We start from the raw sequence: 18021 nt of genomic DNA, 5'->3' as shown, positions 1-18021 counted from the left end.
TTGTTGTTGCCCTTGTGCTCCCCATTTCCCCTCCCTTTGGGTGCTTTGGGGTCAGGGCTGCCATGGAGAGGATGCCTTTGGAAAGGATGTTTGCTTCTGCTGTGTTTGCTTGCAGAGTTTCCTGTTGGAGCGTGGCTTCTCTTCCTCTGCTGCTTCCAGGGGCTCAGCTCGTTTCCTGCTCCCTGCCCTGGGTGTCCCCAGTGTCACCCGGGGGTCCCCAGTGCCACCAGCAGCACCTGGGCCTTCGGGATGGGTGTGAAAAATCAGCTCCAAGCAGTTAGGCTGGGTATTGGGGTTTAATCTGCTCGTGTTTGGGTTTCATTTGTGAACTCTTCAGTGTTGGGTTTTCTGGTGTGGAATAAGAACATTTCCCATCACTTCATTCCTTGTGAGGAAAAAAAAAAAAAAAAGAGGAGAAAATGTGTCTATGAATAGCTGCATGAGGAAGGCTGTGCACAATAAAGACATTATGACAAATATTACACTCATCCATATTGATTTTTGCTTTGTTTGCTGGCTGGTTCCTTTATTACCCTGGCAGAGCCATGAGCAATGTCATCCCAGCTCAGCTAATGAGAAAACATCAGATGCTGCTGTCAGGCTGCCTTGAAAAGCCACTTCCATGGTCATTTTAAAAAGGACAATTTGGAATGCCCAGCCTGGGCTCTGGGGCTGGTCCAGCACAGGGAAATGCTGGGCTGGGGCTGCTCTGCTTGTGATCAGATGGATGATGTGACATGGAAAATGTGGCACATCCCTGGGGCAGGGCTGGGTTCCACTGCCCTCCAAAACTGGGGCTTTTTTAGGGTGGCTGAGCTCAGTTAAAGGGGATTAAACAATCCTTCCCCAAATTTTGCAGGTGCCCTTTATTCAATGACCTCTCCTGACTTCACCCCCCTGTCCCCCCCAGTAAGGAAATGTTTCCAGTGCCTCATTTATTTTAAACTGAGCCTGTTCCCATCAGCCAGGGCTGGAGTGAGCCCCAGGCTCTCTGATGGGATGAGATTGGAGCTGTCACAGAGAGTGACGTGCTGGGGTTTGAATACCATTCATTAATTAGGATTTTCCAGCCCCTTTTCCAGGCTGGAGCAGCACCTCCTTTCATTAGCAAAGGGATAAATGCTCCCTGCAGCCAGCTCAGTGTGGTCCCAGAAACCTTCCTGGCTCCTTGCTGGAGCTCAGCTGGGACTGGATTTTCAGTGCCATCATGTATTATTCATCCCAAATAATACATATTCCAGGCCTGTCAATGTGCAGGGCAAGGCAGAGTGATTTGAGGGATATCTCCAACCTATAAATCTTAATATTCAAAGCATTGATGGATTTTGTGGGGGTGTTTTTTGGGGGGCACACAAGGGATCCTCCTCCTTAGCAGAGAGCAAGGGATGCACCCAAAATCAAATGTTTACAAGCAGCGTTGCTCTCAGGTGTCCAGAAGTGGTTTGTTACAGAAATTCTGGTCTGGTCTAAATATATCTATTGGGAAAAAAGGGAGAGTTTGCAGTTTGAGAGCATCCTGTTGGACTTGAGGTCATGATGCTTGCTTTAAATGATGGCTATGGCCAAAGCAGAACCTGTTACTAAATGTAGATTTCCTCATTTGTTAGTGGGATTATTTCTGCTTGGGGAAGAGGAAATAATTTTAGCATTTAATAAAAAAAATGATATGTAAGTATGTATTAGGAAATGCAGGCAGTGGAACTTTTTAAAGGGGGTATGCACTGATTTATCTTAATCTTATTATAATAATTGATGTTAAAGTTAAAAACCAGCAGTGAAAAGCCACGTTCCTTGCCATGGTGGAAATCTTTGTGTTTCTCATAATGTCATATTTACCCCAGGACTAAATTACAGCTTGTGCAAGCCCTTTTCTTTAACTCAGTAAATAAGATTTAGCTCCTGTGTGCTATCCCCCTGTTTCTATGGAAACCTGGCTGCAGTGCCAGGCAGTGGATCCAGCACTGGCCGTGGCTCTGGAAGCCACCCCAGGGCCAGGGGGGTCCCACTCACACCTGGAGGACCCCAAGGGAAGGGGGGGCTGTGATGCTCAACTCATTCCTGTGATGCCAAACTTGTCTGACCCCCTTAAAAGTGACAATAATTTGATTTTTGTGCCTGAAACGAGGATCTGGCTTTTTTGGAGGAGGAGAGGAGATGCTTGGAGCTGCTGTCTGCACACAGACCTGATGCTATGTTTATTAATGGTGTTATTTATTAATTAATTGGGACATGGAGGGGTGCAGAGCTTGGGGGGCTGGTCCAGGGGATGATCCCAGATACTCCAGTGAGCCCTGGGTTGGATCCTGGACGAGATGAACAAAGAGGAGTGGAGCTTGGCTCAGGGTTCCCCTTCAAGAGCAAAGCTAGCCAAAAAGACTTGCCTTTTTTAGTGAAAAAACGATTAAAGCATAATTAATTTCTTCGACTTGGATAATGAAACATCTTTCTCTGCAGGCCTCAGGGCCCAAAGAGGAGCATTTTTAATGTTATTTTTAACAGTGCTATTTTTTATATGTCTCAGTTCCCATTCTCTTCATGCTCAAAGCAGGAAGAGCCAGGCAGTGGGGTTGGTGTTAAAAACTCCAGCCTGTTTTTGCCATGTTTGAGCTTAGATGATGCAGTGGGGTTGGTGTTAAAAACTCCAGCCTGTTTTTGCCATGTTTGAGCTTAGATGATGCAGTGGGGTTGGTGTTAAAACCTGCAGCCTGTTTTTGCCATGTTTGAGCTTAGATGATGCAGTGTTGAGCTTAGATCTGAGGTGTGCCCGGGGACAGGGGTGTGTGGAGCAAAAATCAGCTGGTTAAAGCCAGATGGGCTCCCTGGTCATCTTTCTCTGATCTCCAAGGCAATTTTGCATCATTTTTTAATGTTCTGATGAAAAACTGGGGTGGGTGTTGGTGTTGCCTTACTCAGGGCCTGGACAGTACCGTGGTCTTTCCAAGATTATGCCATAATCCTTTAGGTATTTTTTTTTCTCACTGCTTTCCTGCCTTTTGCCCCCTCTCTTTGCTGTGCTGAGATTTGAGGTTTGAGGGAAGCACAACTGGGTGGAAAACAAACCCAACCTCGCTGCTGCACTCTGAAATCTTGATGGTAATGAGCACTAATAACGTGCCACAGTGAGAAAGTTGGAGCAGACCCAAGGTTCAGCAGGAAGGAGCAGGGTTGGATTTTTTTACTGGCAGCTCTTGTGTGATGAGGAGCATCAGCCACCACTTGTGAGAGCTCAGGAACCCCCCTGCCCTGCCTGCCCTGCCAGGGAAGATGTTCCTTCCTTGTTTGCTGCAATGGCTTTTGTGGAGCTCACAAAACAGATTTTTTTTTTTTCCCTGCAAAATGGTGCAGCTGGAGGCTTCTGCCAGACTCTTGCATTCCAGTCTGAGGATTTTTGGGATGAAAGATGTTGTGTTCTTCACCCCATGTGCCAGCCAGCTGTGTCCAGCTGTGCCAGAGGAGTGCGTGGGGCAGGGGAGATGCTGGGCTGGCTGCAGAGCCTCTCTTTTCATCACCCTTTATATCTTTGGCATTCCCTTCTTTATTTCCATCATCCAAGTGCTTATTCCTCAGCTCAAACCACCTGGATAACTGGTGGACCCTCCAAGTCAGGGAACCCCCCCCCCCCCCCCCAGTTCAGATTTTGGTGCATTTGTGAATGAGGCAGAAACAAAATCCTGGATCTGGAGCTTTTCCCTTTCTTCCAGCCCCAAACCCTTCTGTAATCTTAATGAAAAAAAAAACAAACAAAACCTCCATCCCCATCCACCTATCCTTTATTGGAAGTGCTAAACAACCTTCTTCAGCGACTTTTTCTAATAAAAGGATGTCTGTTAAACCGAGCCCCAGAGAGCTGAGCTGCTTTACAGGGAGCTGTTTGAACTGCTCTCCGTGCTGGCTTTTTAATATACTTTAATACAGTGCTGGCCCTTTTTCTGCATAGTTTTTCCCCATCAAAGCTTTTATCATTCCCACTCTGTTGTCTGAGTGTCACGCAGCTTTAGAGGGGCTTTGGGAAGGGGGGTGGCACATGGAGCAGTGCAGAGCTCCACATTTTACATCCCAAATGCAGATTCACCAGTGACTCATCGGTGTCCAGGGTGGGGAGATGCTCTGAAGTTAAAATCCCAGTGACAACAGGCATGGAGCACCCCAGCTGTTCCCTTAACAGGTTGCACTGCGTTGTTTCTTGATTTGTAGTTGTATTTATTTGAAGTTTTTCCTGCAGTGAGGGATCAGTTACAGCCTGATGGCACCGTGCAGTGCAGGAGCAGCTCTGGGGACAGATGTGGCCCCAGGCAAACAAAGGCAGGAACACAGATGTGCTGCTAGGGCCAGCATCCAGAGAGGAGAAATGGGCATTTCCACAGGTCTGAATCCTCCAGCATGGCTGGGAGCAGCACCAGGCTCTCCAGGATCATTTGGGAGATGCTGTTGGAAAGACACCATTGGATGTCAGCTTGTTTTGTGGGATTTGTGGATGGGCCTGGCTGGGCTTCCGCTCCTAATATTCCATTTAAAATTCTCTCCTGAGCTGTGGGATGTGCATTTGTGTTCAGCGTGAAGCCCTCACTGACCAGTCCCAGCACTCCAAACCCCATTTCCAGCCAGCAAGGGGGGAGGGAATTTGCTCAGCTGAACGTTCTCTTCACAGATGACAATGCATAAATATCCATACATTGTCAACCCTTTTTTTTTTCTTTTTTTTCCTTTTTTCCCTTTTTTCCCCCCCTTTTAGCCCCTCGAACGTGCGATTTTGATTTCTCCAGCTGCAAAGCCGAGCGCGCGGATGTTAAATGGTTCAAGAAGTCAAACATGATCATTCAGGTCCCCGCCGGAGCGCGGGGCCCGAAACCGACGCAAACGCTTCTGTGGGGCTTGCGCTCCTCAGGGGGATGTCATTTTGACAAGAGCGGATTTTCCCTCTTTCACAGCCTGTCTCGTACTTGTCTTGATGCTTTGGTGGGAGTCTCATCAGCCGAGCGGAGTTGATTTTGATGGGGAATTGTTCAAACCCTTCAGGTGCCTCCTCCCCGCGGGCTGGTTGGAGATGATGCTGGCGAGGAGCTGAGGGGCTGATGTCAAATAAGAGGTTTTTGCTTTTGCAAAGCCTGGTTATCTCTTGGTAATGCTGTCAAATGCTCTTTTCTGCAGTCCAAGCACATCGTCTACATCTGGCCAAAATATGGCATGGAAAAAAGATGTTTTGTACAAAAAAAAAACAGCCTTAATAGCAGATGGGGGGGGAAAGCCATTAAAACTCAATTTTCAGGGACTTTTTTTGGCTTTTTTTTAAATCTAAAATTGGAAAATATTTTGTTGGTCTGTGGACATACAGGAAACATTGCCTTTTTTCAGTGGACGAAAGCAAAATGCTCCTTAGTATTGATGAGAACAGAAAACCCTTTCTCTTTTCTCTATCCCACTCCTCATTTTTGAGTTTTACACCAGGCTGAGCTTTTCCTCTGGGAATTCCAGACATTGCTGCCATTTTAAGCACGTGCAGTTATTTGCAGTGGGATTTTCATGCCCCACACGAGGCACCTGAGCAGGGGCTCACCCTGACCTGGGATTTTGGGGATTTTGTGCTCTGTGAAACGCCCTGTGCAGTGGTAAGATTTTAACGTGCTCTTCCTGGCAGTTAGAAAATGCCAATGCTGAGAAAAAAATCCCAGTTTCCTGTTCCCTTCCCACAAGTAAATACCTGCCAGGCATTTCCAGGAGCTCCACGGGACAGAAACCAGTTTTACCTGTTTGGTTACAAAACTCTCTTTGTTCTGGACAGGAGCTCGAGGGAGGAGTTTTCCCTGACCCTCTGACCTGCTCAGACCTGGGCTGACAGCAGTCACTTCTCTGATCTCATCCTCACATTTGCATCAGTGCCTTTGGGATGAAGTTTTGTCATTTATTGATAACTCTGCCCTGCTGGCACCAGCAATTGCTGTTCCTTTTTTGCTGTTTTTTCCCTTTGTGGCTGCTGGGACCCTCGTTCCCTCCTGCACAGGGTATTTTCAAGGACTCTCATCCATCTTGGTGACCTTTACCAGCATTGTGTGTTCAAACCTGAGCCCTTGGAACCATCAGAGGGCTGTGGTGATGGGAGCCTGTACTCACACAGGGATAAATCCCATTTTGTTCCCTCCCTTACAACCCCAGGCTGACCACAGTGCACAGCCCAGCTGCTCTTTGTCTCTGAACTCTGATTAAAGGGCTGGGAGGAGGTGCTTGAAGCCACATTTCCCTTTCTCTGTGTGATGATGTGTGAGTGCATTTTTGGCATTTTCTCTCCTGTACCGAGTCTGGCTCTCCCCAGCCCACTGGGTTTGAACGTCTCCGTGTCGAAATCCCTCAAAGCTTCAGCTCCCTGCGTGTTCCACACTTGCTCAATCTGTTCCTATTAATTTTTAAAGGCGTTTTTAGCAGCTGATAAGCAGCTGGTGACACTTGGGGAGCTGCTGTGAGGCTGCACAGCGAGCTGGGGGATGCTGGGGGCATGGGGATGGTGTTCCCTTGGGATGCCAGCACCCCCCATGTGCTGCTCCATGTGAGGATGGGGCTCCCCAGCTCTGTCTTTGCTCTCCCTGCTGTTTCCAACCATCCTGGCTCGCTGCAGGTCCTGAGCAGAGCTGAGCTCACACTGGAGGATCTGCCTGAGCATCCTTGACAAAGCCATTTGCATTCCTTAAATCACTGCCTGAAAACATCATGCCTGACTCCCTTTTTTTTTTTTTTTCCTTCTTGGAGACAGACAAGATCTAATCTATGATATTTTTTCCTTTTTTTTTTTTTTTTTTTTTTTACAGCTGTATGGATTTGTTAGGCCTGAAGGGACTTAGATCATCTTGTCTCACCCTGTGTGCAGTAGTGACTGTGGAAATCCATCCAGCTTCCCCTTCCACCCTGTCATTTGTGAACCCTGGCACCGTGTCAGAGGAGCCAATTTTGGATTTTTTTTTCAGTGCAGTTCTTTTCTGGGCCCTTTTGCTGGGAGTGATGCACATTTCAGTCACCCCCCAGAGCAGTAAATGTGCTGTGTGCAGAGGCAGAGCAGCAGCTAAATTTAAAATCCTCAGTCAAATCAAAGCACTTTGTGGTGGGTGTATTTATCCTCTGTTACAGGATGAGAGGGAGGGAGGTGGTTTCTGGGCATCTCTGGAAAATGCCTTGTGGGTTTCTGCTCTCTCCTGCCTTCCTGCAGGTGGAAATGCATTAATTGATGTCCTAGGATTAATTAAAGGGAAAAAATGTGGCGGTGTCAGAGGTCCCTGTGCCATGTGCCATTCTCTTTGGGAAGCCCAAGCCAGGAATTTGCCTGCCCAGGGGTAGGAGGCTGCTCCAGACAGAGAGTTTTGTCTGGAAACCTCTTGATGCTTCCAGTGAATCATGGATTTGGGAAATTCAGGGCTTGCTATTTTGAGAACTGAATCACAGAGGAAGTGAGGGTTGTTTCTGTGCTCGGGGGATGATTGATGGAAAACCCTTTTTTTATTTCTGAAATAACATTTATTTCTGGAAGGTATTTCACCAGCAAAGCAGAATCTGTAATAAAATAAAACCCAATCCTTTTATCTCCTTCAGGGAGGGCAGGGAAGAGGAGGAGCAGCACCCAGAGCACACGGATGTCTTGGCTCTGCTGCTGCACTGCTCAGTCTGGAGAGGCTTCATTTGTGTCAAACACGGAACAATTGCAGAGAGAAAAGCTCCTGGTAGTGTTTGTCGGCCTGGGAGAGCTGTCCTTTCCCTTTCTCTTCCTTTGGAAACAGTTCTTGGAAAAGTGAGCAGGAATTGTGCAGTGAGGAAGAACAAAATACACAAATCGGGAGCTCTGATATTTAACACTGGTCTCTTCTTACAGAATAAGAATTTAAACATTTGTAGGTTTGTTTTTTTGGTTTTTTGGGGTTTTTTTCCCCAAAAAATGATGCAAACTCACAGAAAAAGGTGATCTGACCTTGCCTCAGGAGCTGGGAATTTCTCCTCTCTGCTCTGAACTGCTCCTCCCTACCCTGAGACTTCTGAACACCCTGGTTCAGCTCCTGCTGGCTGCCTGTTTTTCTAGGAATTGGGAATTTAACACAATTTTTTCCCAGGAATTGGGAATTTAACACAATTTTTTCCAGGAATTGGGAACTGAACACAATTTTTTCCAGGAATTGGGAACTGAACACAGTTGTTTTCCAGGAAACCCAGAGGTGACACTTTGGGGACTGACAGGAGGGGACTGAGGTGTCCAGCTGGGTGATGCTGAGGAAGGGAAGGGTCAGACCAGCAGCAGGATCCTGGCACATCCCTCTCTGCTTTAGGTGCTCAGGACTGGGAAAATGAATGGCTAGAAACAGCCTGGTGAAAATACATGAGGAGTTTCTCCTTACTACAGCTAAAGGTTCGACCAGAACTTCCTGCAGCTTTGAATGTTTGGGGTTTTTTTCTGTGTCAAGAGCAGTGAATCCCTGTGATGGCTCTCAATAACCTGGATAAATTGGGCATTTTTTCCTGATGTGAAAGCTTCCCTCTGGACAGGAGGAGGGAGCAGGGGGGATATTCTCATATTCTCCTGCCTGCCTCCATGAGTGGCAGCCTGCATCACTCCTTCTGTCCTTAGAGAAACTTTGGGAGGGACAGTAACAGCAGCTAAATTGGCAGTATTGGAGGGCTGAAGTTCATGTCAGTTACTCTCCAGACTTGCTGGATGCTTGCAGACGTTCTCAGAGTGGTGCAGGGGATGGGTAAATGATTCCCTGATTGATTTCATGTCTGAATGTGGCTTTGTGGCGTTTGGGAGCCTCCTCCAGCTCAGGAGGAAGGGCTGAGAGCTGAAGTCATGGTCTGAACTCAGGGTTCCTGGGTTTAGAAAGGAGAAGTTTGCTTCCTTGTGCCCCACACTTGAGCTGCTGTAGGATGCTCGAGGTGATCTTATCAGAGGTTTTTAGTTACTCGTGAAACCAGGACCTGGCATTTGCAAACAATCCAGGGTGAAGCTCTGCAGCACCAGGAGATGTCCCAGTTTGAGGAGCAGCTTTCAGGGTCCTGGAGCAGCCCCTGGTGATCTGATGGGCTTTGGTGCTGTGTCCAAGTGTCCCCAGTGCCTGAAACATGGATATTTAACAGGCATTTAGTGCTGCAGCTCAGGCCTGGCTGCCTTTGGGGGAATTCTGTTTGCAATGATAACAAACCCCACAAGTTTACAAGGTGCCGCTCCTCCCTGGAGCCTGGGAGAGGATTAGGGCTAAGGAAATGAACTTCATCCTGAATTCCTGTGCTTCTCCTCCTACTGGTCTCCTTCCTGAGTGTTTCTGCTCAATGTCACTCTCTTTTGAGGTGCTTGGAAAGGGGGTGCAGGCAGAGGAGAGCTCCAGCCCTCTCCTGGTTGTGTGTTCCCACAGCTCATGGGCACCTCGAGTTCTTTTTGCACCTTCCTTCTCTTCTGGGCCTTTTTCCCCTCCTTTTTTTAAACCTAAACCTTTTACCTCCTTTTTTTTAAACCTGAAGTGAAGGTGTTTCATCCAGGTGGGTCTGTGCTTGTGCAGGAAGCTGGAGCAGCCCCTCCATCTGTAGAACCAAGAGGGATTCCTGCTACAAGCCCTGAGTAGCTGCAGGGAAGGAAAAACTTCTCTGGGAAAGGTTTCCCATCCCTGCAAACACAGCAGTGCCAGGTTAGGAGCAAATCAAAGCAGCAAATCCCAGGCAAATTCTAAAAGCTGCCTTTTACAGTGCACTTAAAACACTCCTGTTTGCTTCCTGCCTCTTTTGTGTACCTTGGAATTACAGGAATTCCTTTGAGCTTAAACGAGTTTTTCTCCCGATTTGTAAAACACAGCTGGTCTCAAACAGCCTTGGGATGGTTCAGCTGCTGCTGCAGGAGGCTTTTAGGAGGGGCTTGGCTTCCCTGAGGCAGAGCTGATGCTGTGCAGGTAGGGTGGGATGGGGGCAGTGAAGCAGAGCTGCAGGATGAGTCCAGCCTGAGGGATCAGGAAAAGCTTCAGGGCTTGGAGCACAGCAGCCCGTGAAGGGTTAAGCTGCAGGTGCCTCCCTTGAGGTGGGAAATTTCCATCCAGTGGGATGAGGAATCCAAAATCAAAAACCCCTGGGTGTGGCAGGGAGGGACAAACCTTGGTCTGTCCATCTGCAGGTGGCCTGGGCATCTCCCACCAGCTCTGGGGCTGGAAAGGATTTCACTGGGGGCTGTGACCCTTCCAGAAATTGGGGGCTCTGCAAAATGAAAAAAAAAAAAAAAAAAAGGCTTTTAAACACTTTCCTTTGTGTTGTTTTTACACACAGCTGCATTTTTTCCTTTAGTACCTGGGATAATGATGAAGGAAATCAGGCAAGGAGAATTTTGAGCTCTCTCTCTCTCTCTCCCCAATAGGTAAATTCCTCTTTGTGCAAGTGGATTGGTTTCATATGGATGCTTCCAATATCTCCTGCACATGCAAAACCTTCCTAAACCTCTTTTTTCTTTTTTGGTGCTCCACATGTTTTGCTCTGACCTCCCAGCTCCCTTTTGGAGCCAAGAGGAAATGGGAACCCAGAGGTATGTGAAAATCTGTAATATTTTCTGCTTCCATCCCAGGCCTTGATCGAAAGGGATTAAATTTAATACAGATTAAAGCCAGTTTCTTGGAAGCAGGTTTGGATATCCGTGTTTTGCATCTGACTAGCTGTTTTCTCCATCTGTTTCAACAAATCCAATCAATACTGGGGGAAAGGGGGGGGTGTTTTTGCAGGAGATCCTCTCCTTGCAGCGTGCAGGGAACCCTTGGAAGTCCCCTAGTCTGGAATTCACTTGGAATATCTCAGGGTGGAGCTGATGAAAGGGCTGGGATGGGCAGTGCTGGCTGGGCTGGCAGCTTTTTAATTTAGAGTCTGGTCCTGGAGTGAAAACCACAGAATTTGGGCATTAAAGCCCCTCTTGTCCCGCCTTCACTAGTCCAGGTTGCCCCAAGCCTCCTTCAGCAATTCCAGGGATGGGGCAGCCACAGCTTTTCTGGGTGACCTGTGCCATTTGAGTGCAGAATTCCAGGTATGAGGACAGCCCAGGTGACAGCTGTGAGCAGAGCCATGCCCTTGTCTCACCTTCTACCACCAGGAATTAACGTGAGCTGCTCCTTTTCCATGCTCTGCCTGAGCAGTTTTTTACTTTGGGTGCCTCTGACAGGGGCTTTTCCCTGGAAAAGTTTGTTGGGATGGCTCAAGATGAGGGTTTTGCTTGAGTGCCTGACTTTGGGCAGCCTGAGTTACGGGCTGGGGTCAGAGAAGGACCTGGAGCCCTTTGGCACCTGGAGGTTGTGGAGCAGCTGGCCCACAATCTGGGGAGTAAACTGAATTAAATCTGACTGAATTCAAATGTTTAACAGGAGCAGCTGATTTCTGACAAAGTTTAGCCTGTCCTGGTGTTCCCTATGGCATAAGACAAATACTGGGGCCGTTTTTGGGCTTGTCTGTCCATCCTCTCCTTTTGCATCAGTGCTGTGGGGTCAGGAGTTGCCTGCAGGACCCTTTCCCCTGATTATTCCTGGTTGTTACATCCATGGCAAGCACAGATACGATGCTTACAACCACCCTGCTTAGCATGGGGTGGGCTCTGAGCCTTTTCTAGGCTCCCCACAGCCTGCAGAGATCCATCCAGAGCATCCTGGCCAAGGTTTGGACCACCTGTCCTGCTGCTGCTCCCTTCCCCATGCCCCCACACCTGGGCACGAGGTGTCCTTGTGGCAGCTCAGGGTTTGCAGAGTGCCTCTGTAAACCCATTTACCAGCATTTGAAGTTAATTTGTGCTTTTAAGGATTTTTTTTATTTTTTTTTTTTGCCTTTTTCCCCCCTTCCTGCCCCTCTTTCCGGGCCAAGTGCCCAGCACAGCTTGGTGGCTTTCAGCAGGGGCTGTCAGCGCCCACGTCCTGCCACGTGTTCCACACCTTCCCACGCTCCAGCCCCCTCCTCTGCTGCTCAGAGCTGGGCATCCTGCCAGGTTCATTAGGGAACAGCTCATTAGGGGCAGGGGAAGGAGCTGGACACAGCAGAGGGGCTGTGGTGGGGTGTGGAGTGGGAGGTTCTGCCTGGTGCTCACCTGAGCCAAGCTCCAAGCCCAAGCGAGTTTTGTTTGTGGTTTTTCCCCCCTGTAATTTGCATGGGAAAAGCCCAGTTCCCCTGCCTCATTACCCTCCTTTCCCAAAGGACAAGCTCTTTTTGTAACCATCACAAAGCCATGCAAACCAGCCCTCCCTAGTTACACGCTTAAGAGCCAATTTTGTAATATCTTTAATCAGGAGGGAGCACATCCAGCACCCATGGGTGCTGCTGAGCTCACTGCTCCCTCTATTCCAGGGCCATCAAATCAGTCTCTGTGCCCTGCTCAGCTGGAGGCTCTTTCCCAGCTCATCTGGGTTGATTTTGGTGTTGGCTCACTTGAGAAACTGCTGGGTTTCCCCCCCTGAGGCTTTTAAAGTCCCATCAAAGGCAGCTCCTCGCTGCTATCACATAGAGATAATAAAAGTCCTGAACGAGGCAGTGGCTCAGTGGAGGAGAGAGCCCATTAAGGAGCAAAATAACTCTTTATTGCTGGTGTATTAGAGGAACTCGGCAGCACAAAGCAGGCACTGGAGTTTCAGGGCATTAATTCCTGTGTTTGGAGCTGAGCAGGGCTGTGGCTGGGCTGCTTTGCCTTCTTCTCTTGTTGCCTTTGGATATTCTCTGTGTCCTGGGAAGGTGAGGGACCTGCCCTGCCCTGCCCCTGGCCAGGTGGGACAGAGGACACGGACACCTGTGACACACAGACACCTCTGACACACGGACATCGGGGTTTAGGGACACCAGAGATGTGTGGCAGTGTTCCCTTCCTTCCTCAGCTGGTCTGTGATGGCAAAAGACAAATTGGTGTCTTAAATATGGGAGATGGGGTGTGTGCATCTGGGTAACTTATGATGGTGTGACAGAGTGCAGAGAATTTCTAGCAGTAGCCATAAATCCACCTGAATTGTTCTTTTCTCCTCCTGGTAAGGGAACGGTGCTGGTTTTGCAGTGACTGCTCACTCTTGAAAGGCTTCATGATTTTAGACACGATGCCAGCCCCAAAGAGCCCAGAATGAACCTGTTAAAATCCTACACAAGTCCTGTTCCCACTGGAAATCAGCAGTGGCTTTGCCCAGTGATTTAATATTTGCATCCCCAGCACGTAATGTGGCCAAATCATGGGTTTAATGCAAAATAGTGATGGTTTAATAACTTTGTTTTTAAAAGCCCATTCAAGCACTTTACAGCTAATGGGGCTGGGGAAGAGGAGGAGCTGCCAGAGCTCTGGGACCAGCAATAAAGCAAATGGAAGTGGCAGGGAAGGATCCCTGGTGTTTGTTGGAGGAGGGAAGAGGCTTTACCATGCCCAGACTTCCCCATCTGTTGCAGTAAATACAGGCACAGAAGCCTGGATGTGCCATCACAGGAAAACCTCCCTGGCTTTGATTTGAAATGCTTATCAAATATGTATCAGCACAAATCAGCTCAGCTGGCACCTCTCCAGAAGCTGGATGCCAGCAAACACCACACCTGGCATCAGAGGGAGTGGGAGGAGAAGCTGTGGCACACCTGGGCAGGTGAAGTGGAGCCACTGGGGAAATCCTTCTGTGAGCCTTCAGCTCATTCCTGCTCCCAGGGTCACTCCTGGAGTGCCCAGAGCTGGAAAGTTCCTCCTATGCAAAGTGTTCTCCAGCCCAGCTGGGTCAGTTTGTTTTTTCAAATGAAAAAACAAAGTTTATTTTAGAGTTTTCTAGATGCTCAGAGATACCATCAGCCATAAACAATGCCTTAGGAAGTAGAAGAGCAGTGAACATCATAATTTATTTTCTGTTTAGCTTTGGTTTATTTCTGTAATTCCTAAAAGAAAGTCTTGGGAGTAAAGAAGAAAAGTGCTGATTTTTTTTATCGAAGTAGTGTGGCTATTGTGGTTTTTATTTAATTCTTTTCAAAAATTCCATTTCTTTACTCACTTCGTTGTTTTCCAAAATGACCAGTGATGACCAATGACCAAAATTTCCCACTTTGAGTCTTGATTATTATTTTATTTTATTTTATTTTATTTTATTTTATTTTATTTTATTTTATTTTTATTTTATTTATTTTGTTTTCATTTTATTTATTTTATTTTCATTTTTTAATTTTATTTTATTTATTGATTTATTTTAATTGTTTTTATTTTTATTTATTTTATTTTATATATTTTTTATTTTTTATTTTGTTTTATTTTATTTATTTTATATTTTATTTTTAAATTATTTTATTTATTTTTATTTTAATTTTTATTTTAATTTTTATTTTATATTTTGATTTTATATTTTTATTTTATATTTTTATTTTATATTTTATTTTTATTTTCTTTCTTTTCCCCATGAAGTACAGAACTTGGGGCTTTTTAAAACCCAAAGTCACCTGCAGGGCTCGTGCCTCACTTTGTGGTGCTGTTGTTTTGCAGCAATGATTTCTCTGGTCACTAAATGATCAGCTGGGTGGTTGGATTGAACCATAAACACAAAAGCTCACTGGAATTTCAGGAAAGTGAAGGGCATCCCTCACTTTTCATGGCAAAACCACCAGAAATTCCCCCATGAAGCCTTTGCAGGTCAGTGGTAGAGAAAAGTGTCTGTGCACCACCTGCATGTGGAACCTTTATATTCCTATTTATATTCCTGCCATCTTATTGTCAGTGGGATGTTATATATAGCTTTTATGGTAATTTTGTGTGCTGAATGCAGTTTCCAGGGAAGAAATTGCATTGAGAAATGGGTGAAGAAGTAATAATAATAGCAATAATCTGCATAAGGCCCTGTTGTTAAAACCCACAGCCCTACATCTCCTGAAGAAAAATGCACAGTTAAGAGAATAGTTTTCCAAACAACATCTCCAAATGACTTGGAGGGTGGCTTTTGGCAAGGGATGGAGTGGCAGGATGAGGGGAAATGGCCTTAAAGTGGCAGAGCTTTGGGTTAGATGGATTTTGGGAAGGAATTCCTGGTTGTAAGGCTGGTGAGGCCTGGCAAAGTTGCCCAAAGAAGCTGTGCCCCATCCCCAAAGTGTTCAGGAGCAGGTTGGAATATCTGCTTGAGTTGTTTTGGTGTGTCCTGGCATTCCAGGAGCAGGGAAAAGCCTCAGCTGCGATCAGGGGGCCCTCCTGCTGCCCTGTGGGTGTGGGACAGACCCTGAGCTAACCCCAGAGCCAGAATCAGGCCTGGGTTTGCCTGCAAATAAGGAGCTGTTTTACAGGGGAGAATGAGACACAGTTTAGCAAACACTTAAGGGCTGAGTTAGTTTAAATAATGTTGTTTAATCCTGTAGAAATTGAGAGGATTACTTATCCTGAACACTTCCCTGGCTGGGGGCTGGGATCTGTGAGGAGCTGGCCTTGCACACAGCTTGTCTTGATCTTAGGGGATGTTGGGAAAAATATTCCTGATATTGGGACAGCCCTTCTGGAGATGCTTCAGGGAGGCTTTTTGTGCCTGAGCCCTCACACTGGGTGGCTTGGCTTTGTCACCTGAGTGTGGATTTGGGATCTGTGGGTTTGGGATCCTCACTTGGCTGTGATGGGTCCTGACTTTCTCACCTGAGTGTGGGTTTGGGATCTGTGGATTTGGGATCCCCACTCAGCTCTGCTGGCTCCTCACTTTCTCAGCTAAGTGTGGGTTTGGCATCTGTGGGTTTGGGATCCATGGATTTGGGATCCTCACTGGGCTGTGCTGGCTCCTCACTTCCTCACCTGAATGTGGATTTGGGAATCTGTGGGTTTGGGATTTGTGGATTTGGGATCCTCACTGGGCTGTGCTGGCTGTTGACTTCCTCACCTGAGTGTGGATTTGGGATCTGTGGATTTGAGATCTGTGGATTTGAGATCCCAACTCAGCTGTGCTGGCTCCTCACTTCCTCACCTGAGTGTGGATTTGGGATCTGTGGATTTGAGATCTGTGGATTTGAGATCCCAACTCAGCTGTGATGGGTCCTGACTTTCTCAGCGGAGTGTGGATTTGGGATCAGTGGGTTTGGGACCCGTGGGTTTGGGATCCCCATTGGGCTGTGCTGGCTCCTCACTGGAAGCAGTGCCAGCTTTGATGTGCCAGGCTGAGCAGAGCTTGGGGCTCAGCAGAGAGCAGAGGGAGCCTTGCAGGGGAGGAGAACAGGGAACTTTTCAATTTCCCTGGAAGTCAAACCCCGCGGTGGCACTGTCTGATTCATAAACTGGATTTTTACTTCAGAAGGCTAAAAATAGAGCATGGAGGAGACTCATTCAGTCAGTCTGGGACTTCCCTGGTGCTATTTTAAGCCCTCTGGAGCAGGGCTGGGGGTGCCAGTGGAGCTTCCAGGCTCTGTGCCCTGTCTGGGCTGGGTGTTCCAGGTACCACTCGAGGTGTTCTGTGCCCTGGTGAGCCCTGGAGCCTCTCAGGGATGTTCTGTTCCCTGTTTTCCACATGGAAACCACTCACTTTTTGGGTGATTCCCAAAAATCAGCCTGACAGCCAGGCTGGCATTCATGGCACGTGAAAAATGGGAGGGATGAAGGTTGCAGAAAAGTGTGGAGGAAAAGGATGGTGTGAGATGAGGCTCTCATTGATGTCCTGGGATAAAAATGTGGCTCTGAGTTCATCCCAGGAGAAAATCCAGGGTTGTGGTCCCTGGTGGGTGGTGTGGAGGTGGCTCAGCAAACCAGGGGAGCATCCCAAAGTAAAATTCCTGAATAAAGGGTTGGATGCAGGGCAGCCCCAGGCAGCAGCAGCCCCCAGGGGTTGGGTTTGTACACCTGGAGCCCACTCAAGAAGCCCTTTATCCATGTCCCGTCCCAGGAGACTGGAAACCAGTCCAGAAATAACAGGTTTGCTTTTATCACTCCAGCTTTGAAATGGTGAATGTGAACAAGGGTGAAACACACTTTAAATCTACCTCAAACCCATTCTTTGTTCCTCTTCATTGAAAATTCCCCATAGCAATTAAAACTTCCATCAAAAATGAGAGTTCTTCTGAAAATCCTGGTGGTTTTATTGCTTCTGATTGCAGTGCTGATGGGAATATTTTGGTGTTGAATCACTCCTGGCTGTTTTCTGCCAGAAAAGGGCGATGGTCTGCACCCACCTCTGACAAACTGATGATGCATCTTTATTGAATTGCAAGAAGCCAGAGCTGTTCAGCCTTGGCAAGTTTTGCCTCAATAAGATCATTCTGTGTGAGGAGAGCCACGAAAGGAGTTGTAATCCTTTTGTAATAAAACACAAACTAAGAGGGTTTTTCCTCAATGCTTCTTAGTGTTGCATAAAACCTGTCAGGGCAGGTCCGGGCTCATTAAATGAGTGTGGGGATGGAATTTCCTCAGATGAAGCTGTTCAGTAATATCCTGAGGGCTCAGTGTCTTTTGTGCTCAGTGGTGGAAGCTAAAGCAGGGTGCTGCCAGCCCTGGTGGTGACACTGTGACACTCAGGGGGCACTGGAGCATTTCCATTCCAGCTCCAAGCACCAGGCTGGGGGTCCCTGGGCTGCCACCAAACCTTCCTGTGTCCTCAGTAAGCACTCCAGCCTCTTTTTCTCTCATTTCCAGGTGATCTCTGCAGTATCCAGGCTCTCCTTCCACAGTATTGCTCAAACCAAAGGAATTAGGTAAGATCCTTTCAATATGATGCCTTAAAAAATAACATCTCTCTCTCTCCCCCTCTCCATATTCCTTGTATTTAATCACATCAGACTCTTCAGAAGCTGCACATAATGGGGTTGAACAGATGGGATGCAGGTAGGAATAGTTGCAGATGAAATAAGTGAAAATACTAGGAATTGTGTACACTGTTTGTGCTGGGGAGGGCAGCAGGGAGAGTTTTGCTGTCTCTGGCTGGAGGTTTTGCTCATCTCCACGAGGGATCCCAGGAAAGCCAGCAGTGCCCAGGAGCTGTGGCATCACCCCAGTGTCCCCAGTGTCCCCTGTGCAGGAGAGCCCAGGGACCTTTCTGCCCCAAACAACTGGGAAATGTCCCCTGGCGGTGTCACAGGCACATCCTCGGTGTAGGATTG

General features: G+C 47.5%; 1 protein-coding gene across 10 annotated transcripts in view; it reads left to right on the top strand.

Moving 5' to 3' along the window:
* VAV2 (vav guanine nucleotide exchange factor 2) overlaps window positions 1-18021 on the top strand; it is a 120274-nt gene that overhangs the window by 54894 nt on the left and 47359 nt on the right. For all 10 annotated transcript variants that reach the window (XM_036393775.2, XM_036393777.1, XM_036393776.2 and 7 more), the window contains exon 3: window positions 17558-17616. In XM_036393775.2, the coding sequence (XP_036249668.1) occupies window positions 17558-17616 (59 nt within the window). The remainder of the gene's footprint in view (window positions 1-17557; window positions 17617-18021) is intronic.

The sequence above is a fragment of the Molothrus ater genome, chromosome 20 (assembly GCF_012460135.2).
Source record: "Molothrus ater isolate BHLD 08-10-18 breed brown headed cowbird chromosome 20, BPBGC_Mater_1.1, whole genome shotgun sequence".
Classification (NCBI taxonomy): domain Eukaryota; kingdom Metazoa; phylum Chordata; class Aves; order Passeriformes; family Icteridae; genus Molothrus; species Molothrus ater.
Note: the sequence above shows the minus strand (reverse complement) of the source record. Positions and strands in the feature narration are given on the sequence as shown.